The following is a 24,543-nucleotide window of genomic DNA, read 5'->3' as shown; positions in this document are numbered from 1 at the left end:
AGGGACCCCAGGGAAAGAGGACACTCTCACAGCCCTTGCTTGTTCCACGCCTCACAAACAGTGGGAACAAACTCCCAACCAGAAAACTGACTAGCACTTGATCAGATACACATTGACACAAGTCAGGATGGCTAAGAAGCCAGAACTCAGCAGTTCGTAATATTAACAATCTCAAGTTTAAAACCACCCCCTTTCAACAGCTGATGTCTCTGTCTACCCAGAGTGACAACTGGCACTGCCAGAAAACCTGACTCCCAGAAACCAGTGCAGGTTGAGGGGCCAGGGGGCAGGGCAGGGGGGAAGGGACGGAGTTCTTCCAGGTGTCCCAAACACACACCAGCCACCAGCGCTGACAGAGTCCTCCCAAGTCCTGCTGCACACTTGGGAGTTGGTCTTGTTTAACACTTCAGAGTGTGCATTTGCTAAATTACTTTTATGTGCAGCAGCGTTATGTCAAACACGGAGACACAGGCACGCAGGAACTTGCAGAATGGTTTACAGCATGGACACGCGGCCCTGCGGCTCAGCACAGCACCTTCTCCTCTACGTTCTAGGTAGGGGAATGCTCTCTCAGACCTTCCCTTCACCGCCACGAGGACTTGCGCACGCAGAAGCTTCTCACACCACCAGCTCGGTTCTTCAAGGAGAGCAGTGAGATTCTCCTCCGTTCAAAGAATGATTTTCAAACACGCATCACAGCCAAGTCCAGAAGTGGGTCCCCAAACGCCCAAACTAGGATGCCCGGGGGGGAGGAGGGGAGGTGGACTTGTGGGAACAGAAAGCTCCTACCGGAGGACAAGCTGTTCCAGCTACCTAACTACACGCACCTGGGGAAGGAATATGCACATTCACACACAGACCCAGCTCCTTTGTACCCATCGCCCTCTTCCTTGCCTGCAACCCTGCCCCCCTCCCCCCCAGCTCTGCATCTCCACCCCCAGGAGCACTGCCACTCCTACACTCCACAGACAAGGACAACATCCCTGGGCTCCACAAAGTCATTTCTGGAGAGACAGAAATTAAAGACCCCCAACCTTGCCTGGCTATTGACACCACACAACAGTGGCTCTGCACCCAAACCTGAACTTCAAAATGATTGAAAACAAGACACCTGCTGCACACAGCTGCATCACCAACATACAATGCAAGGCCAGAAACCCCAGTTCCACAAAACGCTGCACAGGGAATTACACTGGCAACTTATTGTCACCGTAGCTATGTCACTTCTCAGACCTTTTCAGGTGACAATTTTCTTTTCCAGCTCTAATGGTGGATTGCAGTCCCAGTGTACCTATTATATTCCATCTAAGAAAAGCAAATAATTAAAACCATCTTTCCCTAGCCAACCACGAAGCACAAGCTAAGGCTTTAAAGTCAAAATTCAACTTTTTCAAAGTCAGCCTCTAATGAGAACCTTACCCGGAGCCAATTTTTCATTCTCATGGAATTACGAAGTTGCCACAGACACTTTCCAGGATATTTCAAAAAGTTCGTGGAAAATAGAATAAAAAGATAAGTTTATTTTGATGTAAAAATTTCTTGGAAATCCACACATTGTTTTTTCATAATACACATCTTCCATAAACTTTTTGAAGGATCCTCACAAGCACCAGCTTCATAAAAGGTCACCTGCAACGCATAGGCTTAGGCATACATAAGGACGGATGTGCAAGTCTCCTCCAAATGCGCATTACTGTCCACTGATTCCAGAACCCTGGAGAGGCTGCCTGTATCCAAGCTGAGAAGTATTCAGAAAAAAAAGTGATGCCCTGTTTTTTTTTCTTAACGGCCACCCTTTGATGACAGATCTTTGCTTGAAGCCTAAAACGGAAGTGGCCCATCCACACGGAGGGTACACCCTCTGGATCACAGTGCTGATGGGAACCACACCAACAAGAAACCTCAACAATGTACAGATACTAAAAACCACCCAACTCACATGCTTAAGAAAAGGAAGGTATTCACCACCCTCCACAAGAAGGAAAATAAAATCCACCTACAATAGCTACTTCAGCATGGTAAATAGAGATTCATTTTTTAATGGAGAAAAATTATTAGCAAAAATCAGAAAACACTGAACTTGAGTTCTGGACACAAGAGGCTTACCTGACTCCGCTCCTTGTCCACTTTCTTAAAACACTTATTCAACGACAAATTATGTCTCACTGAGTTCTTCCACCCAGTAGGCGCGTTTGCAAAATACGGGAAATGTTCCAAGATCCAGTTGTAAATATCCTTCACTGGCAGGCGCTTGGTCGGAGAGTCCTCGATGGCCATGAATATGAGGCAGCTGAAGGAGTAGGGCGGCTTGCAGTTGGGGTTCTGCCTGGCATCGTAGGGAAGGTCGGAGCGGGCCGGGGACGGGGGCGTGTCGTCGTCCAGCTCCTGCACGGGGCTGACGCTCCTCAGCACCGGCTCCCCGAAGCTCTTCAGCAGGTTCTTGCTCTCGTGCAGCCAGTTCAGGTTGGTCAGCTCCTCATCTTCCATGGCCCCCTCCTCCTGTTTGATGTCGGGCAGGGAGAAGTCGAGGTCATCGTCTTCCTGAAGGGCCTTGGAGAAACCGCTGCCCCGGTAACACTGACTCAGTCCGCTGGGGACACTAATTCCTGAGCTTTCTGGCTTCTTACTGGGAGGCATGACTGGACCCATTTACGTGAAGGCTCCTGGGAAAGACACGGCAAAGAAAGGAGGAGTTGGTGAAACCTAGATCTGTTCCTGCCCCCCCTTCACTCCCTAGCTACATGGGGATCCCACCCCATGACCCCCACACTGAGCCACACAAACCACAATCCCACCGCGTAGAGAACCACTGAAAAGAACCTGATGCCCCTTAAACAAAACAAGAGAACATTTACAGCACCCGGGGGATGCTGGTGTGGTGTAAAGGGTAAAGCTGCCAACCCGCATCACCAGCATCCCATACGGGCACTGGTTCACATCCCAGCTGCTCCACTTCCCATCCAGCTCCCCTGCTAATGCGCCCGGGAAAATACCAGAGGATGGCTGAAGTGCTTGGGCCCCTGCACCCATGCGGGAGACCTGGCTCCTGGCTTCAACCTGGCCCAGTTCTGGCCATTGCAGCCATCTGAGGAGTGAACCAGCAGATGGAAGCTTTCCCTCTGTCTCCCTCTCTCTCTCTCTCTGTAACTGTGCCTTTCAAATAAGTAAATCTTTAAAAAATATATATTTATAGTACCATTAATGTGCAAACACCTCATAGAAAGAATAGCAAATTCCACAATGACTTCTTCCTAGATCTATGCAAACTCTGCAACCCTGGGGAAAAAACAGATTATTTCTTGATGCCTCAACTTTTCTGTAATACACACATATATGGTTGTTCAAGTTTCATAATAAACACTGTAAGTGCAGTGTTGGGGTCAGTGCTGTGGTGTAGCAGGTAAAGCCGCCACCAGCAGTGCCAGCATCCCATATGAGCGCCAGTTCGAGATTTGGATGCTCCACTTCTGATCCAGCTCTCTGCCATGGCTTGGGAACGCAGTAGGAGATGGTTCGAGTGTTTGGGCCCCTGCACCCAAGTGAGAGACCTGGAAGAAGCTCCTGGCTCCTGGCTTCGGATCAGCCCAGCTCCAGCCATTACGGCCATCTGGAGAGTGAACCATCAATGGAAGACCCCTCCCTCCCTCCCTCCCTCCCTCCCTCCCTCTCTCTCTCTCTCTGCCCCTGCCCTTGCCCCTGCCCCTGCCTCTGCCTCTCTGTAACTCTGCTTTCAAGTAAATAAATAAATCTTGAAAAAAATAAAATAAGTGAAGTGCACAATTCCTGTTGCTTTGTTATTGGTCTTGGTTAGCTTCTCAAGAATAGAAAATACCTGTAAAAAGGACAGTTGTTTTAGATTAATTTCAGCCATTTCCACATAAAAATCACTCCCAATGGCCTTAGAATTAAAGCTGCGGCCACAGTGAGCACCAATCTGGTTGCTGTTTCCCGTCCCCCCCACAAAACTCAATACCAAAAACTGCAACCGTGATGACGCATTGCAAGTCTAAAGAGGGATGTGCAGATTCAGACTAGAAGTAGTGTGCTGCATTTTACTGGGAGACTCTACCAGGAGGAACAAGATAGGAACCTCAGGCCACACACAAATCAATGAGAACAGAAGGGGCAGGTGTGCTAGCACAGCAGGTTAAGCCTATGCTGGGGATGCACCTGGATCAAGCCCCACTTCCAGTTCTGATCCAGCTTCCTGCTAATGTGCCTGGGAGGCGGCAGCTGACGGCTCAGGTACTGGGGTTTCCGCCACCCACACAACCCACCTGGATGGAATTCCAGGCTCGTGGCTCTGGTAGGTCACTGTGACCATTTGGGCAATGAGCCAGCAGATGAAAGATCTCTTTCTCTGTCTCTCTGCCTTTTAAACTTTACCACCACAACAAAAGAGTCAGTGAAATACATCAGGAGAGCAACAGGCAGCTTCCAAGCAGGAAGGCAAATGCAAGAAAAATTGCTACAGAATTCTAACCCCTGCCATCCCCCGCCAGCCATCATCCCCATTTTTTGTTTTAATCAATGACAAAGAACAGGGAGTAAAATAATATCTGATGAGAAAAGAAAAGGAGGTGGCGAGTCCACAAACAGAGTAACCCCTACAGATGCACAAGCATGTCCGGTCCCCAATGTGAGATAGAAGTAACAGTCAAGATAACCAGAACGGGCTCCCACTCTCCTTTGTAGAACTAACACAACGTGCTGGGCTTAAGAGTGTCTGTTTTTAATTTCTGCAGTCAACTAGAAGAAAAATGAACGCAACAAAGGCGAAGACATGAGCATTCCGAATCTCTAAATGTCCATTAACACTCCATCTAAAGTAACCGCCATGTTATGCGGGGAGGCTCCGAGATGGGACTCCATAGAGCGCAATGTGGGGAGCTAAGAGTGCCCCTGCCGGCAGCCCTCTCCTCCTCCCCAAAGGTGGACATTGTAAGGGAACCTCCAAAAGGTCCAGGAGAAATGCAACTAAAAGTTAAGTTTATGCTGGTGCAAAAAAAAAAAAATTTAGAGATCCACACACTTTTTTCTTTCATAATACACATTATCTGCAGACTTTCAGATGGTCCGTCCTTTGCATGGCTCCCCCCAATGTTCTGTACCAAAACACACTTATTTTCTAACTCCATTTTCCATGAACTTTTGGAAGTCCTCTCATTTGCAGGGAGCCAGGGTGTCGTGCAAATAGGGGGGCGCTGGGGCAGGTGCTGCTATGAGATGCCTCATTCTAAGGAGAAGAAACTCCCAAGGGCATGACAGGAGCTTAGGTTCACCCACAGACAAGGACGCAACCCCGAGCGGTACATGACACACTGCTTAAAAACAAATCGGGCTTCGTATCTTTAGGTCTGGGGACTTCACAGGGCACAACCTGACACCTCTTCTAACTTTTACGCAAACAAATCAAAACCAGGCTTCTCTCTCACCGACCCCTCAGAGCCCAGCGGAAAATGTTCCTCACACAGCCCGAGCACAAAAGACAAGGACTGAGCCGCCAAAGTCCACTTCTGCTCCCAATGAAAGTTTTATGTCTCCTCAGCTTCCAAACAGGAAAATTATATCATGGCTGACAGTAAAGTAATTTAATTGCACTGTTGCCATGACAACGTGCTGCTCTCTTTCTTTTTAATTTGCTTATTTGTCAGCAGCTTCCCAAAGGAACTAACACACGATTCTCCATGTTTTCTTTTGTTTTAAACAAACACTGCCAGCGAGGTGCTTTTATTAGAAAACCGGCACGGTCAAGGAGAAAGGGTTTGCGGGTGGAGGTGGAGGGTTCAGCGGTCCTGGATCGTTTTTTCTGCTTTGTGTACGGTCCCCTCGCACTCTGCAACTGTCCGCAGGAGCCCCACACACCCCGCAGGTTACAGCAACCATAGGAAGGGCTGCTGAGCACAATAGTTCCATGCAAAAAAACACACACACAAAAAAAACAAAAAACAAAAACAAAAACAAAAAAACACAGTTCCCAGAAACCGCAGCCGAGTTTTCCATTATTATACTCTAACTGCATAATTCGCCCAATCTTTTTCTCCCTCTTATTTCGGAGAAAGGTCATGTGAGCCTGCAATGGAGCCAACATTTCCAACCTGCTGCCAACAGGGTTACTGCACCAGACACGCAAATAGCCAGGCGCGGGCCACCTCTCCGCAACTTTTCGGCGCGTTGTCGAGCTGGCTACACACACACCGGCTCGGTTGGCTTTTTGGTAACGACCCGCTCCGCTTCCTTCTCGGAATGGAGGGAGGCTTGGTTTCTTGCCTGGTGTCTAAGAGTCGCCAAATAATCGATAAAGCTGAGATCAGCCAGGTCTGAATAGATACTGGACGTACGTGGACTTTAACAAGACACGCACACAGTCGAGGAACCCTCGCCACGCCGAGCCGGGGAGCCCGGAGTTTGGGGGGCCGGCGCCCCCGGGCGCGCGCGCACGCGCCGCACTCGCGTCTACTGTACTTGTCAAAAACATTTCAAGGGGACCTGCGGGAGCGGCGATTGGCCGCGCCGCGCGTCCATCAGCGGCGTTGCCAGGCGACGGGGAAACTGCTCCGCTCGGCGCTTACGGGGCGATCTGGAGCTCGCATACCTTCACTGCCGGTCAGATGTCATAAACCTTTTAGTAGCCGCCGCGCGGCGAGCCCCAGCCACGGATCAATCGGAGCCCGCCGCCCCCCAACTTGTCCAGAGCCCAAGGGGGGGTTTCAAAGGCCACAGGGGTGAGGAGGGGTCGGTCCGAGGGCTCCGGAGACGGTCGCCTCCTGCACAGCTGGGGGGGGGGGGCTTTGTTAGGAACCCGCTTCCTCCCGTGGGGTCTCCCCCTGGCCTGCATCCCCAGCCAGGCCGGGGCGGCGGGGACCCCTCCTCGCAGACCTGACCGGGTCTTTCCCCGTCGGAAACCCGGGCCCCGGGAAGGGCGCGCACGTCGGGCAGGAAACTCTCCGGCCCGGGCAACTTCCCCGCCCGGGGCTCCCGGGCTCCCCGCTGGGCCAGGCCCTCCCGCGGGACTGGCGGGGTCCCGGGGGCTTCCGGGCTCCTCCAGGACGGCCGGGGCCGGCCTCCCCGGCAGGCGCCCTGCCCCCTACCCCACCCCCCAGCCCGCCGGGGCAGCGCGTACTCACCTGGCCGGAGCGGGCACGGGGGCGCGGGGGCGCCGCTGCCCTTCAGCGCAGCCGACAAACTTTCGCGGGCGCCCAGCGGGCATCGCTCGGGGGCCCCGCGAGGGACGCGCGGGCGCGGCGCGGCGAGGCCGGGCCGACGGGCGGCGGGGGGCGGCCGCGGGCGCGGGCGGCAGGGGCGCGGGGGTCGCGGCGCGGCATGGGACCTGCGGCGTCCGCCGGGCGCGCCGCGCGTCCTCCCGCCGGCCCCGCCGCTCTCCCCGCCCCGTCCCGCCTCCCGCTCGCCTCCGCCGCGGCGCGTCGGGCCGGGGCGCGCCGAGCGGCGAGAAATTGTTTCCACTGCAAACAAAAAAAGGCGACACATGACCAGGCAGGAGGAGGGAGGGGCGGGGAGGGCCGGGGCGGAGGGAGCGGGAGAGACGGAAAACGTGGGCCGGGCCGCCGGCGGCCTGGGGCGCGCGGCGCGGACCCGCCGGGGAGGCCCCTGCGCGCGCTCCCCGCGGCCCGGCCCGACCCGCGCCCGGGGTCCCGCGCTCCCGAGGAGCCATCGGGCCCGGGCCGGGCGCGGTGAACTCGGGGTCCCGTGCCCCAGGGGCGGCCGAGGGCGTGGGCGGCGGGGCAGGTGGGGCCGGCGGCGCGTGGCCGTTTCCTCCCCGGGCTCCAGCGCTGCGCCGCTGGCAACGTGTCGCCGGAACGCTCCTGCCCCATCCGCTTGCCTTACATGGGTCGAAAGTAAAAATAAAGAGAATTACGATGCGGGCGAGGCTGGTGAGGGAGGGTGAGACTTCTCCCCCAACTACTGCGTCCTGGCGGGCCGCCTGAACCCACGTCGGCGCCCACCGCCAGCCCCGGGAGGAGAGGGGCCCGGCCTCCCGCCCAGGTGGCCCGTGTCTGCCAGGGAGCGGTTGTGGCCATCACCGGGCAGGAGATGCGCCCCCAGGGCCACACCGGAGGGCCCCTCTGGCGGGAGGTGCTCAACACCCAGCCGGCTTGCGGGCCTGGAGCGAAAACCAGTCTCCTGGGCGCACCGAGCTCTTCTCGGAGCGCGACTGCCGGCTCACAAGCCACGCAGCCAATGGCGAGCCAAGGCCCCTCCAGAGAAAGGCCACCCACCGCTGAAGGCACACCAACCAGCTGCCTCCCGAGAGGATGAAAGCCAATGAGTCGGACAGGACACCCTTGTGGAGACATAAATAGAAACAAGGTTGTACACGGTCCCAGGTAGCCACGCGGGTCGATTCCCTACAGCGGAGCCCGGGGCTCTCTTTCCACCACCCCCATTGCGCCCACCTGAGCCATCGTGAGCTTTGTGAAACTGCAGAACCAACAGCCCGGCGTGCCCCCCGCCCCCCGCCGGCGGCACCTTTCCACCCAGCCCAAGGGATGGGAAGGGAAACGCTTCTGAAAATGTGTTCTGCTTCCAAAACCAAGGGAGCCCCGCTCAACCCGAGTCAAGTTAGTGTCCCCAACCAGGCTTCAGGAGGGCAGATGGCAAGCCTTTTGGCAAGGATGTGCCTCCCCAACTCAGGGGCTTGGCCCTCACTACTTCCCAGGGCTGTGACAACACCCACTGGGGGACGTTCAGGGGTGGAACCCTAAACGCAGCCTGAGGTCATCCAGCCCCGCCCCTTTTATCATTGAGTGCACGGTGGGACCCACCCCAAGTCACCAAGCAAAAGGGAGGAGGTGGCACACTACGGCATCTCGAGACTCAGGGCCAGGACTGGTGACAAAGCCAGGACCAGGACAAGCTCAGTCTCCAGGGACCCCGGCCCCCATCAGCACAACTGTTGAGGGTGCTTCAGCTGAGGCTTGGTCCAAGCCCCTGGCTGGCCCGGAAAAGGCAGAAATCACCCTCATCCATCACCCGCTCCCCAGCCCACCACAACACTCTACATTTAGTAGCGGTGGCACGTTATTTTCACCCCAGTCTCTCCTTCCTCCAAGTGGCAAGAGAAAGGAGATGAGTGGAAGGTCGCTGCACATACAGAAAGTGTCTTCAAAACTCTGTAAGCACCTAGCAAACTCCAGTGTCTCCATGAAAACGTGGAGGCAGAGGTGGAGTGTAATTAGGTGAGCTGCCTTTCTTTCCCTCTGCCTGCTTTTGGTTTCTTGCATTCTCAGGTCCATTTCTTAATTTCTCCATTACAGAAGCAGCAAGAGATGTGAGGAAGTGCAGGACCTGCCCATCTGTCTGTCTGAATTGGGGGGGTGGGGGATCCAGACGTTTGCTGTAAGCCAAAGGAGGTCTCCAGGTGGCCTTTTCCACACTCAGGACATGCTCCCCACTAGAAGGCTGCGTGGGCCAAATCCATCTGGGAGAACAGCCCAGTCCATGCTCTCAGAAAGTACCCTGTATCTTAGAGGCCCAGAAGTGACAAAATAACAAGTTGAGCTCCTTATAACATTGTTTGACCAACACCTTTACAGCTGAATCCTACCTGTGTCCTGGAACTCTGGGAAATACTGGAGACTTGATGGGTACTGGGCTGGAGAGCACAAAATTACAAGAGGACTTAAAAAGTTTGGGGCAAGTGGGCTAAAAGACAAGTTCATTTTGGTGTGAAAAAATTTGAAATCCAGGCACTTTGAGGAAGTCTTCAAAAAGTTTATAAAAAATGTGTATTAGCAAAACACTATGCATTGATTTCAAAAAAAATTTACACCAAAATAACCTTTCAATTCCATATTCCATGAACTTTTTGAAGTACCCTGGGCAACTGCGTCCCTCTCCTCCCTGTCAGATGGCTTTCTTGCTCACTGATGGCCACACACCCCTGCCGGCACCAAGTCTTGCAGTCATCTGAGTCACTGGTGCTCAGGTCTTCCACCACACAGTTCAAAATCTCAGGGAAACAATTTGATTGGCCTCGTCCAAGTCAGGTGACTGCCCCCTTCTTCCTCCCTCCCACAGCTGAGACTAGGTGCCTGGGGGAACATCTGGCCTGGGCAAGGGAGGAGGGCAATGAGATGAGTGGGTGTTCCATTTGTGGAAGTAGGGAAGGGTGTTCTAGACCTGAGCTGCTCAGCTGGAGATGCCCATCAGAACCACCTGGGAAGTCACACCTAAGGAATCGGAGTCTCCCAGAACATGACCCGGGAATGTGCATTTTCAAAAAGTACCATGGGGCCGGCGCCACGGCTCACTAGGCTAATCCTCCACCTTGAGGCGCCGGCACACCGGGTTCTAGTCCCGGTCGGGGCACCGATCCTGTCCCGGTTGCCCCTCTTCCAGCCCAGCTCTCTGCAATGTCCCAGGAAGGCAGTGGAGGATGGCCCAAGTCCTTGGGTCCTGCACCCCATGGGAGACCAGGAGAAGCACCTGGCTCCTGCCATCGGATCGGCGCGGTGCGCCGGCCGCAGCGCACCTACCGCGGCGGCCATTGGAGGGTGAACCAACGGCAAAGGAAGACCTTTCTGTCTCTCTCTCACTGTCCACTCCGCCTGTCAAAAAAAACAAAACAAAAAAACAAAAAGCACCATGGATTGATTCTGTTTGCAAACTCTTGTTCCAGGTAGGAAAAATAAATGACACCAGCAGATTTATCAAATGTGATGACTTGACTGCTGTAGAAGATGCACTCTCATGTTGAACAAATATTTACGGAGTGCCCACCAAGTTCATAGCACTATGCTAGGTGCCACAGAACTAAGGGCTCTGTGTCTAGGGGCACATGTTAGTGGACAAGAGGACAAACATCCTAATCACAAGACTCTGAATAAATACCAGGGGGAGCAGCTCATATACTCTCTAAGTTTAGAGGACGAAGGGGCTCCCTGAATATTCGTGAGCCCAGAAGTTGCACTAGATGCAATAGGATTAAAAAAAGATGAATGGGATAGGGAAGCCAAGATGAATTTTGGGAGAGGAAAGACGACGTAAGACTATCTCTGGAAATCCGTACAAAATGGGAATGATTTTTAAAGACATGTTTTTGGAGGCAGGTTTGCCCACCCCCCATATCAGAGTACCTGGGTTCAGGTCCAGGCACTGCTTCTAGTCCCAGCTCCCTGCTAATGTCACCCAGAGAGACAGCAGGTTGTGGCTCAAGTAACTAGAGGCCCTGCCACCTGTGTGGGAAACTAGGATGGAGTTCTAGACTCCTGGTTTTGGCCTGGCCCATCCCTGGCTGTTGTGGAGAGTGAACCAGTATTGCACAGAAGATCTCTCTGTGTCTGTGTAACTGGGTGAAAAAAAAAAAATGCTAAAGTGGTGATGTTAGAGTTGGGGAGTGATTTCTTTCGCCTGCTTCTTTCATACTTGTTCATTTTCCAAAGTTTCTGCAATGAACACCCATTGCACATGTAATGTTCTAAAGTTGGCTGTGGGACTCCAGCAGAGCAGTGGTTCTCAAACTTGGGAGTGCATTGGAACTAGCTGGAGGGAGGACTTGCTGAAAGGAGCCACCTGCCCTTGCATCCCCTCCCAGCCCCCACTCCCAGGTGATGCTGCTGCTCCCACTGCTGGCCCACTGAGTTAGAGAAGAGTCCTAAGACCAGAAGCAATGACTACAGAAGAACCTTCAGAGGGAGAGCCAGGAGGATTTGGGAAATGATTGAATATGAGAAGAGAGGGAGAGATTATGGTCAGAGATAAGGCCTTAATCATGGGCTGACTGGCTCTTAGAGATAAGGCACTAGAATGATCTTGGTAATGGATCCAAAACAAAACAAAACAAAAAGCACCTTGCTTCCTTCCACTCTGTGAAGACCACAGCTGGAAGACCCCAGACCTCTCGCCCAGTTGGAAAGCTTGGTCAGGCATCCTTTGGCTTTCTGGTCATCCTCTCCTGGGGTTTCCCTTTTGTAAATTCTTGTTGTTTTCATGACCCAGTCTGAAGGGTGGAGCCTGGGAAAAGGCTTCTTAGAATTTCTCCAGCAGGGAACAGAGCCAGGAGGCTTAGGGGAGGGGTGTGTGTCAAAGGAAAGTGTAGCTGAACCGGTGCAGCGAAGTTCATTAGCTCAGGTGCCCCCGCCAAACCCAGGCTTGTCACCTTGCCTACTGGCAGCAAACTGAAAATATAGAACCTGACAACTCCTCTGAGCATAAACACAAGTGCAGACTGGTGATCTGGAATCCAGATTTAGTCAACTCACGGAGAGGACTAAGAACCAGGACAAAGAAAAGATGTAGCCACCAAGGCCAGTGCTGTGGTGTAGCAGGTAAAGCCGCCACCTGCAGTGCCGGCATCCCATATGGGCGCTGGTTCGCGGCCCGGCTGCTCCACTTCCGATCCAGCTCTCTGCTATGGCCTGGGAAAGCAGTAGAAGATGCCAAGCCCTTGAACCCCTGCAACCGCATGGGAGACCAAGAAGAAGCTCCTGGCTCCCATCTTCAAACGGGCGCAGCTCCAGCCGTTGTGGCCATCTGGGGAGTGAACCAGCAGATGGAAGACCTCTCTCTCTCTCTGCCTCTGCCTCTGCCTCTCTGTAACTCTGCCTTTCAAATAACTAAATCCTAAGGGGGAAAAGAAAATCAGCAACTGCCCTTCAAGAAAGGAGGGAACTCTGGGAGCATTTCTGCATTGTGCACAGGAAGCCACCGTCTGCAACACCAGCATCCTGTGTCAGAGCACCAGTTCAGATCCTGGCTGCTGCACTTCTGATCCAGCTCCCTGCTTAGGCACCTGGGAAAGTAGCAGAAGGTGCCCCAAGTGCTTGTGTCCCTGCTCCCGATATAGAAGACCTGAATGGAGTTCCTGGCTTCAGCCTGGCCCAGTCCTACCTGTTGGCCGCTATTTTGGGAATCAATCAACAGACAGAAGATACCTCTCTCTCTCTTTCTCTCTTTGTGTGTGTTTGTCCCTCTCTATTGATTTGCCTTTGAAATTAAGTATTTATTAAAAAAAAAAAGAAGAAGAAAGAAAGAAAGAAAGAAAGAAAGAGTAACCATAGCTCTTTCTGGAGGTGACAACCTCCCCACGCAAACATGCCTGTCGCAAAGGATCTCCATCAGTCTCCAGAAGAGAAGAGGAAACGTAAGAAGCAGCAGCTGGCACAGAACCCCAGTTCCTACCCCATGGATCAAAGTGCCCAGGACGCTCTAATATCACCACAGCTGTGCACTAACAGGAGTTGTACGTGTTGGCTGCTCCACTGCCCTCTGCCAGCCTACAGGAGGAAATGTAAGGCTTACAGAGGATGCCCCTTCAGAAGGAAGCAGCCCCCAAAGCACCCTGAGTCAAGAGGAAATGGATTGGGGTCAGTTCTGTGGCACAGCCCACCCAGTTTGAGTCCCAGCTGCTCCACTTCCAATCCAGCTCTCTGCTCACGTGCCTGGGAAAACAGCTTGGGCCTCTGCACCCACATGAGAGACCCAGATGAAGCTCCTGGCTTAACCCAGCCCTGGTCAGGTCATTGCAGACATCTGGGGAGAGAACCAATGGATGGAAGATCTCTCTGTCTCTGCTTCTCTCTCTGTAATGCTGCCTTTCAAATAAGTAAATACATATTTTTTGATAATTTATTTTAAAAGAAAGATGAAATACCTTCCCACTAAATACATTTTGTATTTTAAGAAATTGAAAAAATGCTCACCAAACCTAATAGCAAGGCCAGAAGTGGTGTGGTATAGTGCGGTTGGACACACTGGTTCAAGTGATTTTATCATTTACTGGCTGGATAGCTTTGGTAAGTGCATGCCTTTCTCTTTTCTGAGTTGCCAGAGTATAACAATACCCACTTCATAGGACTGTGATGAAGACTAAATTAATTCAAATTTGTAAGGAACATGTAACATGCCTTAGCACTTAGAAAGCATGATTTGTGCTAAGTAAATAAACCAAAAAATGATGTTTGACTGCATAGTGATTTGAATTTGTGGGCAGCATCAGAACTCTGAAATGAAACACAAACCATAAATGAGGGAATTTTTGACATTCATATGAAAATGGGCAAATTATTTTAACTTATTACTGTTCTAACTCCAAGAAGAAAATAAATTATCACCCTGTTAAGAGGGCAAATTCAGAAAAAATAGAAACAAAAATGGGACTGTTCCCACAAAAAAAAAAAAAAAAAGATGCTTAACCACAATAATAATCAAAGAAATGCAAACTAAAGCAATTGTGATATTCCACCTATTGGGTCAGCACAGACTTAAAAGGAATCACTATGGTAATACAGGTATGAGTGATGGTGGGAATGTGGTCGGGTACAACTTTGCAAGAGGGAAGGATGAAAAAATGAATTAAAATTCAAATGAGCATAGCCATTTATCCTGAACTTCCAAACTCCAGGAAAGAAATCCCAACAAGACAGTTAACTGCCCCCCCTGCACAGCCCACAGGAGGCAATAAGTTCTTGAGGGCCCAGGCACCTTGTTTTTTAAAGACTGATTTGAAAGGCAGAATGGCAGACAAAGAGGGAGACAAAGAAAGAGAGATCTTCCATCTGCTGGTTTACTCCCCAAATGGCCCCAACAGCCAAGTCTGGTCCAGTCGAAGCCAGGAGCCAGGAACTCCATTCTGGTCTCCCACATGGGTGGCAAGGGCCCAAGCACTTGGGCCATCTTCCACTTTTTGCCAAGGCACAACAATAAGAAGCTGGATCAACAGCAGAGCAGCCAGGATTCAAACAAGCTCTCTCATACAGGTGCCAGCGTCACAAGCAGTGACTTAACCTGCTGCACCACAACACCTGTTCTGATTCATGCCCCTTTAAAAAAACAAACAAACAAACAAACAAAAAATTTATTTACTTATTTGAAAGTAAGAGTTACACAGAGAGAGAAGGAGAAGCAGAGAGAGAGAGAGAGGTCTTCCATCCGCTGGTTCGTTCTCCAATTGGCCACAATGGCTGGAGCTTCACAGATCTGTAGCCAGGAGCCAGGAGGCTCTTCCGGGTCTCCCATGTGGGTGCAGGGGCTCAAGGATTTGGGCCATCTTCTAGTGCTTTCCCAGGCCATAGCAGAGAGCTGGATCAGAAATGGAGCAGCAAGGACTTGAACTAGCGCCCATATGGGATGCTGGCACTACAGGCAGCGGCTTTACTGGCTATACCACAGCACCAGCCCCAATTCATGTCCTTTTGATTCAGAAGTGGACAGCCAGAATTTCCACATAGTGGTTGATATGTAGAGGATGCTGAATAATATGTATCGAATAAATAAATTGAAGGGTGAAACAATGTATTTGGAAAGGTGTTCACTAGGACATTGTTTACAATGGTGAAAATAACAAAGTCGGTGGAGTGAGAAGCAGGTTATTACATGATATGGCCACAGTGGATCCATGTTCTCTTTTTTTCCTGCCCTTTGCATTTTCCATTAGTTTTAAGCCAAGCTTTCCCCTTTTCTGAATCATTTTCACATTCTCATACCCTGAGTGAGGATGTTTCAAAAGGTTCATGGGAAAATGGAATTAAAAGGTAAGGTAAGTTTATTTTGTTACAAATTTTTTTTTTAAATCCACATATAGTTTGTTCATAATATGCGTTTGCTATGAACTTTTTAAAAAAATTAATAGGGTTAATTTTTTTTTTTTAGAGATTTATTTATTCAAGAGGCAGAGTTACAGAGAGAAGCAGAGACAGAGACAGAGAGAGGTCTTCCATCCATTGGTTCACTCCCCAAATGGCTACAATGGCCACAGCTGGGCTGATCCAAAGCCAGGAGCCAGGAGCTTCTTCCGGGTCTCCAACATAGATGCAGGGGCCCAGGCATTTGGGACATCTTCCACTGCTTTCCCAGGCACATTAGCAGGGAGCTGATCAGAAGTGGAGCAGCCAGGACTTGAACTGGCACCTACATGGGATGCCAACACCTTAACCTACTACACCACAGTGCTGGCCCCTGGCTATGAAGTATTTGAAGACTCCTCATATGTAGAGAATCATTTGCTAACAATTCATAAAGTTAAGCATCTGGAGGAAAATAAACATGCTGGCAAATCTCACAAAATTAAAGAATGTCCTGATCTTTTCGATCAGAAGGGACAAAACGATCCCCTTCTAAAAAGGCTCGTGCTCTGAGCAACCTGAACTGCTAAGTGCAGCAAACGTTCTGTCACTACTGAGGAACAGTTCTCTTAGGTTTTTTTATTCCATTCATTCTTTTTTTCTTTTTCTTTCTCGGGGAAAACAAGAGAGGGAGCAGGGGGTGGGGAGAATGGGTGGGAAGGCACGTACAGTGGAAAGAATTACTATGTTCCTAATCTTGTATTTATGAGATACATACAAATTTAAAAAATAAAGAAATAAAAAAGTCCTATCCTGCAGTGGGACCTCTGTTGTCTGTTTTGTGAAGGCCTCTGTTTTTTGTTTTTTGTGTGTTTTTTTAAAGATTTATTTATTTATTTGAAAGAGTTCAAGAGAGAGAGAAGGGTCTTCCACCCACTGGTTCACTCCCCAGAAGGCCTCAACGGCTGGAGCTGCGCTGATTAGAAGCCAGGAGCCAGGAGCTTCTTCCGGGTCTCCCACATGGCTGCAGGGGCCCAAGGACTTGGACCATCTTCTACTGCTTTCCCAGGCCACAGCAGAGAGCTGGATCGGAAGAGGAGCCGCCGGGTCTGGAACCATCGCCCATATAGGATGCCGATGTTGCAAGCCAGGGCTTTAATCCGCTGCGGCACAGAACTGGCCCTGAAGGGCTCAGTTTAAAGGTTTTGAATAAAAACTTTCTTTTGAAACGTTTATGTAGGCTCCAAGATCAAGAGTTCCCAACACTATTGAATTAGGAATTTGCTCTAAGGCCAGTGCTGTGGTGCAGCGGGTTAATGCCCTAGCCTGAAGCACCGGCATCCCATATGGGTGCCGGTTCGAGACCCGGCTGCTGCACTTCCAATCTAGCTCTCTGCTATGGCCTGGGAAAGCAGTAGAAGATGGCCCAAGATGGGAGACCCAGAAGAAGCTCCTGGCTCCTGGCTTCAGATTGGCACAGCTCCTGCCGTTGCAGCCAATTGGGGCATGAACCATGGGATGGAAGACCTCTTTCTCTCTCTGCCTCTCTTCTCTCCGTGTAACTCTGACTTTCAAATTAATAAATAAATCTTTTTATTTTTATTTATAGCTATCCCCAGTAATTTATTTGAAACTTATTTGGAGATAGGTTTGTTGTTGGTTTTTTTTTTTTTTTTTTGACAGGCAGAGTGGATAGTGAGAGAGAGGGAGAGAGAGAGACAGAGAGAAAGGTCTTCCTTTTTGCCGTTGGTTCACCCTCCAATGGCCGCTGCGGCCGGCGCATCGTGCTGATCCGAAGGCAGGAGACAGGTGCTTCTCCTGGTCTCCCACGCGGGTACAGGGCCCAAGGACCTGGGCCATCCTCCACTGCCTTCCCGGGCCATAGCAGAGAGGGGCAACTGGGAGAGAATCCGGCGCCCCAACCGGGACTAGAACCCGGTGTGCCGGCGCCTCAAGGCGGAGGATTAGCCTGTTAAGCCACGGCGCTGGCCAATAAATAAATCTTAAAAAAAAAGAATGTGCTCCCTCCTCCCCAGTGTTGTGGTGTAGCAGAGTAGATTAAGGTGCAGCCTGCAGTGCTGGCATCCCATATGGGCCGAGTCCCAGCTGCTGCACTTTTGATCCAGCTGTCTACTAATGTGCCTGGGAAAGCAGCAGAGGATGGCTCAAATGCTTGGGCCCCTGCACCCATGTAAGAGACCTGGAAGAAGCTCCTGGCTCCTGGCTCCTGGCTTTGGCCTGGTCCAAGCCCTGGCCATTGCAGCCATTTGGGGAATGAACCAGTGGATGGAAGATTCTCTCTCTCTCTCTCTCTCTCTCTTTCTCTAACTTTGCCTTTCAAATAAGTAATTCTTAAAAAAAAATTTTTTTTAACAGAATAGAATTTGTGGAGAAGGGGAATATTTGCTATCTATTTCCAAATTAATCTTCTAAAACAGTTATGCATAAAAGAAACCAAATACATACATCTTAATTATTTTGAATCTGATAGAAAATCCGTTCCCAGCCAATGCTCCCCACGTGACCAGAGCTGCTCTCTTGCCCTCCCAGGGCCACTCCCTGCAGTACTGGAGCAGGCAGTTTCCACTGGCAGACGCTGCTGCCCAGAGCCCTTGGATTCCATCTACTGCAGTTGATTTTCATTATCTGTGGCAGTTACAACGTATCACAAATGCAGAATTAGCCAATACTGAACCATTGCTCCCAGGGGGCTTAGGTTCCTGTGATCACCACATTTCCATCAACTCATCATCACACAGCCTTATTTTACCTGTGTGTGTGTGTATATATATATATATATATATATATACACACACATACATACATATATATATATATATATATATATATGGAAAGAGAGAGAGAGAGAGCTTTGCCTTTCGCATGGACCTCCCAGCCACTGGCAGTAGGACTCATGGCAGAGGAAGCTTTTTGACCACACAGATTTTCTTCTTGGGGCACACTGTAATGGCCATGGGCTTGGGAACACCAGACAGCACTTCGACACGATGCTTGGGCACCATGTTAAACAGCAAAATCACCAACAAAAAAGCACAAAATTGCAAAAAGCATTGCACTGAATAGACCACCAAAATGATGCTTGTTGACATTACGGGTGCTGAAACAAGACAGTGGAGTGTTGCCCATTTGTCACCACTCAACACATCTGCCAATGAGCCTGAAAGCAATGCAAGTATCGGTTTGGGGCTAACAAATAAATTTGAGGGAAGGGACAAATTCACAAACATGGAATCTGCCAATAATGAGGACTGACTGCATTTAATAAACCCTTGTGCCAGGGTTCTAAGACTTTGCAAATATGCACTGATTTCAACCTCACATTAATCATGCAAAGTAGGGACTATTATTAACCTCATTCCTGGTGAGGTCTGGCCACCTGCCCAAGGTCACACAGCTAGTTAGAGATGGGGCCAGAAGTCCATACAGTCCCCAGCATTTGCAATGTTCCAGGTGGGAACCAAAGGCTGTTTTAGATCAATCCAGAGCACTTGGAAGTCAAGGGTATAAAGGCTAGGAGCAGCAGCAGGTCTCAAGGGAGGAAAAACTGTGGCCAGGAAATAAGGAGGAAGAAAGAAGAGGGGACTGCTAAATGGAATGAAAAGGCATCACTTGCAAAAATAAATAAATAAAAAAAAAAAAGTTCAGCTTCAATGTCATAATCAATACAGTATGGTGTAACTCTGTAACAAAAAATAAATCAACTAGATATTGAATGTCAGACTGTAAGTGCCTTGAGAGGCAAGGACCCCGCCTTATACTTCTAATCATGTGTGGCACAGTAGAAATTAAAAATATCGATTGCTGGGGCTGGTGTTGTGGTGTAGCAGGTTGTCACCACCTGTGATGCTGGTATCCCATGTGGGCACCAGTTTGAGACCCAGCAGCTCCACTTCTGATCCAGCTCTTTGCTAATGTACCTGGGAAAGCAGCAGAGGATGGCCCAAGTCCTTGGGCCTCAGCAGCCACATGGGAGATCAGGAAGAAGCTCTGGGCTCCTAGCTTTGGACTGGACCAGCCCTGGCTGTTGTGGCCATTGGAGAAGTGAACCGGCGATGGAAGAGTTCTTGATCTCTTCTCTCTCTCTCTCTCTCTAACTCTTCCTTTCAAATAAATAAAAAATAAATCTCTAAAAAATAATTGATCACCTAACAGAAAAAAGTTTGCTTTTTGTCCCTCTCCGAAGCTGGTATCTACTGAGTGTACAGATGAGTCAAAGCAAAGCATCATCCTCAACCTTCTCATTCTCCAAAATGCCTAAGAGCTTTTATTGTTTTCCTGTCTCCAGCGAGTACACCAAGTACTACAGCCTCATGGGTTTTGGTAGCTACGTCTGCCAAAGCCTTACCCATGCCAAGTAATAACTTCTCTCATTTTACTTTTCAGAGGGATGAGAAAGAAAACAATTCTTTGCTCTGCGATGGCCTTTTTAAAACAAAGGAAAAGCATCGCTTTTGATCAACACTCTGAGAAACAGCGTTAGATAACAGGCCCGCCCTGTTGCACAGCAGATGAAGCCACCATCTGCAGCACCCGCGTCCCATATGAGCACTGGTTCAAACCCAGGCTGCTCCACTTCTGATCCAGCCCCCTACTCATGCACCTGGGAAAGCAGTGGAAAATGGCCCAAGAACTTTGGCCCTGCCCCTGACCCAGACGGAGTTCCAGGCTCTTGGTTTTGGCCTGGCCCAGCCCCAGCCATTGAAGCCATTTGGGAAGTGAACTAGCAGGTAGAAGATCTCTCTGTCTCTGCCCACTCTCTCTGTAACTCTGCCTTTCAAATAAGTCAAGCTTTTTATTTATTTATTTATTTATTTTATTTTATTTTTTTGACAGGCAGAGTTAGAGAGAGAGAGAGAGGCAGAGAGAAAGTATTCCTTTTCTGTTGGTTCACCCCCCATGTGGCTGCTACAGCCAGCGCGCTGCACCGATCCGAAGCCAGGAGCCAGGTGCTTCCTCCCGGTCTCCCCTGTGGGTGCAGGACCCAAGCACTTGGGCCATCCTCCATTGCCTTCCCAGGCCACAGCAGAGAGCTGGACTGGAAGAGAAGCAACCGGAACAGAATCTGGCACCCCAACCGGGACTAGAACCCGGGGTGCCGGCGCCACAACTTTTAAAAAATAGAAAGAGTATTAGATTAGAATATTACCCACACATGGCCTGCTGTACAAAGTTCTTTTTTGGAAATTAGCAATGTACACAACTTACAGCAGTAGCCGAACCTCAGGGGCCTCCTCCATCAGGCCGTGAGGATCACCTACACTTACTGTTTGGAACCTCCTACCCCAATACAAGTTCTCTCTTGTGCCTTTACTATCAAGATTCAGGCGCAGGAAGATGTGCCCATGCATTGTGAGGTGTGACGGCACATGAAAACCCAATCACGTTGAGGGGCCGAGAGGCCAGAAAGGACGTGGCCACGTGGACTGCGGATTCTGTGGGTGCACTCGGCAGCACTTCCCTTCTCTGCTCAAAGCCGTGGGACTCCGACTGGTTTCAAAGATTTGGCCCCAAACAACCAGGCGTCCTTTTTAAGTTGGCATTTCTTCCAGAGAGGAATCCGAGCATCTTTCCTACATGGCTCACGCAGTGCTGGGCCAGCTGTCTGACAATATGGATCCCGGAAGGGGGTGCTGCCCATGGGGGTGATGGCAGCCTTTTGTGCCTGTTGCTCACGGCAAACGTCAGCGAGCTCTCAGAGCAGGGGTCCAGGAACTCGGCCGAGACACCCCATGTGACCATCCCTCTACCGTAAGCGCCAACTGAGGCTGTCCAAGGACCACAGCGTGCAGAGAACTGGACTTCCGGAGCGGGGCCAGTATCAGGGAGTGAATGTCATAGCTCTCCTGAGGCTGCCCCAACCAAGTTCAAAGGGAGGGATGGTCCTCAGGACATCCATTCCAAAGAAATCCCACCTGTTACTGGTGTGCCCAGGCTCCTCTTCCCCACATACTAGCCTCCCAGGCAAGTCTCCAGGGCACAGCGAGGAGGCAGCTGCACCTGCTCACTTTGGACCCGGGAGAGGAGGAGATAAGGAAAAAGCGAAGCTCCCTTTCAACCACCCTGGGCCTCTCTGTTGGCTGGCAAGGTCTTCCTGTGAACCCCCTCACTTTCATCCTGGAAACCTGACTCAACAGCTTTGCCAGCGCAAGTTTCTCCATGGGCACCATCTTGATGTTCAGAATTGAAACATGGCAAGCCTGTCCGGAAACACCCTTCCCTCTCCAAACCCAGAAGGCATCCCCTGCCTGCAACGCCGGCCGGCCCACGAGCCCCTGGCTCGGCTGCTGCACAACTTGCCAGTTCTTGCTTTTTGCTTTTGAATCACTTGCAAGTCAAACCCAGCACAAAAACACTCATACCACGCAGGAGTTGCTGCTCATCTCTCTCTCTCTCTCTTTTTCTCTCTCTCTCTCTCTCTTTTTTCCTCTCTCTCTCTCTCTGGCAGACACAACTGCACAATTTGGTTTTCAAGCCCCCCTTGGTGTGTCTCATTTTTAAACTTGGGGGTGCAAAAGGCACGTGAGACATGTGGAGAGTTCTTGGACCAGCCCAGGGCTAGAAAGGGAAGATTTCAAGGAAACACAAAAGCCAACGCAAACCTGAAGGGGAACAGGCGGCCCCACTCAGAAGGCAGCCAACTGCCAAACTGTCATTTTGCTCAGTGGCTGAACAGAAGGCTCGAGTAATGACAACCACAAAACTCATTTAAAGTCTGAAAAGGTGACTAATGAGCTCATTCATGCTGGCTATAAATTATTCACTACAACACTGATCCCGCGCAAGACACCCAGTAAAGTAAACTTTAAACACAGACACCGCCAGCCTTCTCAAGTGGAGCGAGTGATGTCTGTGAAACTTTTCACAACTACAGGGGTACTTGCCTCTCCCTCATCTATTGTCACAGTCATTCTTCTGTTTACTTTTTTTTATGGCCTTTAATCAAGTTTAAGCAGCCACAGCTGTTACACATTTATTTCTCTGTTGAGTTTTTTCCATTAGTTATTACGAGCAATCATGATGCGCTAAAAATAGCAGCAAATTATATTCTCTGGAAATTGAAGGCTGACCTTAAAATGAAGCCCAGGTCTTCAGAACGAATATTCATATGCACATGTTGGATAAGTGACAGCCAGGCACAAAGGCGAAACAAAAGTGCAAAGCATTTTCCAGTCTGGAAGAGGTTTTTAATTTGCTTCCAAATTCCCTCTGGTTGCAGTGGAAAACAGGTTGTTTCAAAACCTGGCAATATAGAATCCGCTTCCAGTGGTCACGTTTTGGTTAGGATTTTCATTAAAACTTGCTATCTTCAGTGAATAAAAGAGGAAGTATCCCATTTAGGCTTTTGCAACACAGATAAACACGGCGGCAGGTTTGCTGAAAACCCAACAATTGCTCCCGAATACTTTCAGTTTCCTGTTTAATATTAAATAAAGAAGTTTAGCTCTTCTGTTTTTATAAACTGTGCTGTTTGCTGCTACTGTAGCAACTGAAAGCATTATGACTCTAAGGATAAGTAGTCTCGTGTTTTTCAATCCCCTCCCCCCCTTTTTTAAAATCTTAGTATCCATTTCCAGGACACCTTATGAGTTCAGAGTTTCAACTCTAATAGGTTAAAAAAAAAAAAGCCTCTAAATAAGTACTTACATTAGCTCTTGGTCAGATCGTTGAACATTCTGTATTTTTAAACTGCTTTGAATACTTTGAAAAGGAGCCACAGAAAAGCCACAGAAAAGACTCACATTCAAATACCGCCGGATGGAGGTCCTAACTAACCAAAAGTGAAAGCTGCAGTTTGAAGCTCAGCTGCACCGGGCACACTTCTCGAGCTGATAGGAGAGGAATGAATGGTCCTGGGGTGCCGCCCTCACTCAAGGTAGGCGACCTAGTGCATGGAAGGCAAATGAAGACCCAAGCGTGAACTTCAACCTGAGCATGGGCCAAACTCTGTCTCCACAAAAGGAAAGTCTTGCACGTTGTGGTCACAGCTTCTCGCACACGAACTAAAGGCTTGTCCAGCCATTGCTGTTGTCAGAAATGCAAAGCAATTTTTTTTCTTAAAGTAGAAAAAGAGGAGTCTTGCAATATTTACAGCAAAGGACTTTGCTACCTACTGACAACGATCTGGTTGGTCTCCGTGTGTGTCTTGCAAGGTTTTTCCCCCAGGGTTTCTGTATCTACTAAGAAGTCATTCTTTCAGGCCTCCATGCAAGAGTTCTTGTTGTTTTGATAATTTTTTTTTTTTAAGAGCAGTTTTGGGTTCACAAAGAAGCTGAGCAGACAGTATGGGGATTTCTCACGGACACCTCTCCTACACGTGCATGGTGTTGTTTTTGAATCAAATATGTGATGTAAAAACTCAATTCCAACCAAAGACATGGAAGTCTTACAACACATCCCATCGAAGCTCAATGGCTCTGTGACTGTCTGATAACCGCATTGCGGTCACCTGCTATGGAAGGGTGTGGACAAAATTCTGCTTTGAAGTTGAGCTGCACATCCCTTCCTTTCTTCCTGCCAAGGTGTCTGACAGGCAGAGCTGGCCTCTGCCTTGCTGGGTGGGAAACCTGGCATGCCCGGAGACTGTGCTAACGCCACCTGGCTCCTGATTTTCCTGAGAAGACCAGGGTGGTGTCAGTTTCACCTGAGGACATTCACCACCTGAGCCACAGTCAAAACAATGAACATCAGGTACCCAATTACTGCGCTCCAAAGGATTATAAAACATGCATAACCACCAGAGCCCTCGAATGCTTCCTACATGCTGGGCACCGAGCCAGGAGCTTGACCTGCATTATTTATTTCACTCTCCAGCATCCTTACGAGGGAGGAGCTGTCGCCCTCCTGGACAGAGGAAGACACTGTGGCTTACAGAAGAGAAGTCACTGGCCAGGCATCAGCACGGAGCGTTCGGAGGGCTGAGAGGAAAACGTTAGCCGCACGCCTCCTCAGCCTTTGGAGCGCTCCTCTTAAAGGCCACTCTCTCCTAAGCTATTGACCCTCT

The 24,543-nt window shown here is 50.0% G+C and overlaps 1 protein-coding gene across 7 annotated transcripts in view; it reads right to left on the bottom strand.

The window, feature by feature from the left end:
- Nucleotides 1-24,543, bottom strand: part of FOXN3 (forkhead box N3) — a 445,254-nt gene that overhangs the window by 244,192 nt on the left and 176,519 nt on the right. For 4 of the 7 annotated variants that reach the window (XM_062181136.1, XM_062181141.1, XM_062181142.1 and 1 more), the window contains exon 3: nt 2,107-2,663. In XM_062181136.1, the coding sequence (XP_062037120.1) occupies nt 2,107-2,649 (543 nt within the window). In that variant the 5' untranslated portion in view covers nt 2,650-2,663. Of the gene's footprint in view, nt 1-2,106; nt 2,664-7,127; nt 7,229-22,609; nt 22,632-23,186; nt 23,299-24,543 lie in introns of those variants that run through there. The other 3 variants (XM_062181140.1, XM_062181139.1, XM_062181138.1) reach the window with 3 other exon arrangements.

The sequence above is a fragment of the Lepus europaeus genome, chromosome 22, assembly GCF_033115175.1.
Source record: "Lepus europaeus isolate LE1 chromosome 22, mLepTim1.pri, whole genome shotgun sequence".
Classification (NCBI taxonomy): domain Eukaryota; kingdom Metazoa; phylum Chordata; class Mammalia; order Lagomorpha; family Leporidae; genus Lepus; species Lepus europaeus.
This window is presented reverse-complemented; position numbering and strand designations above follow the sequence as displayed.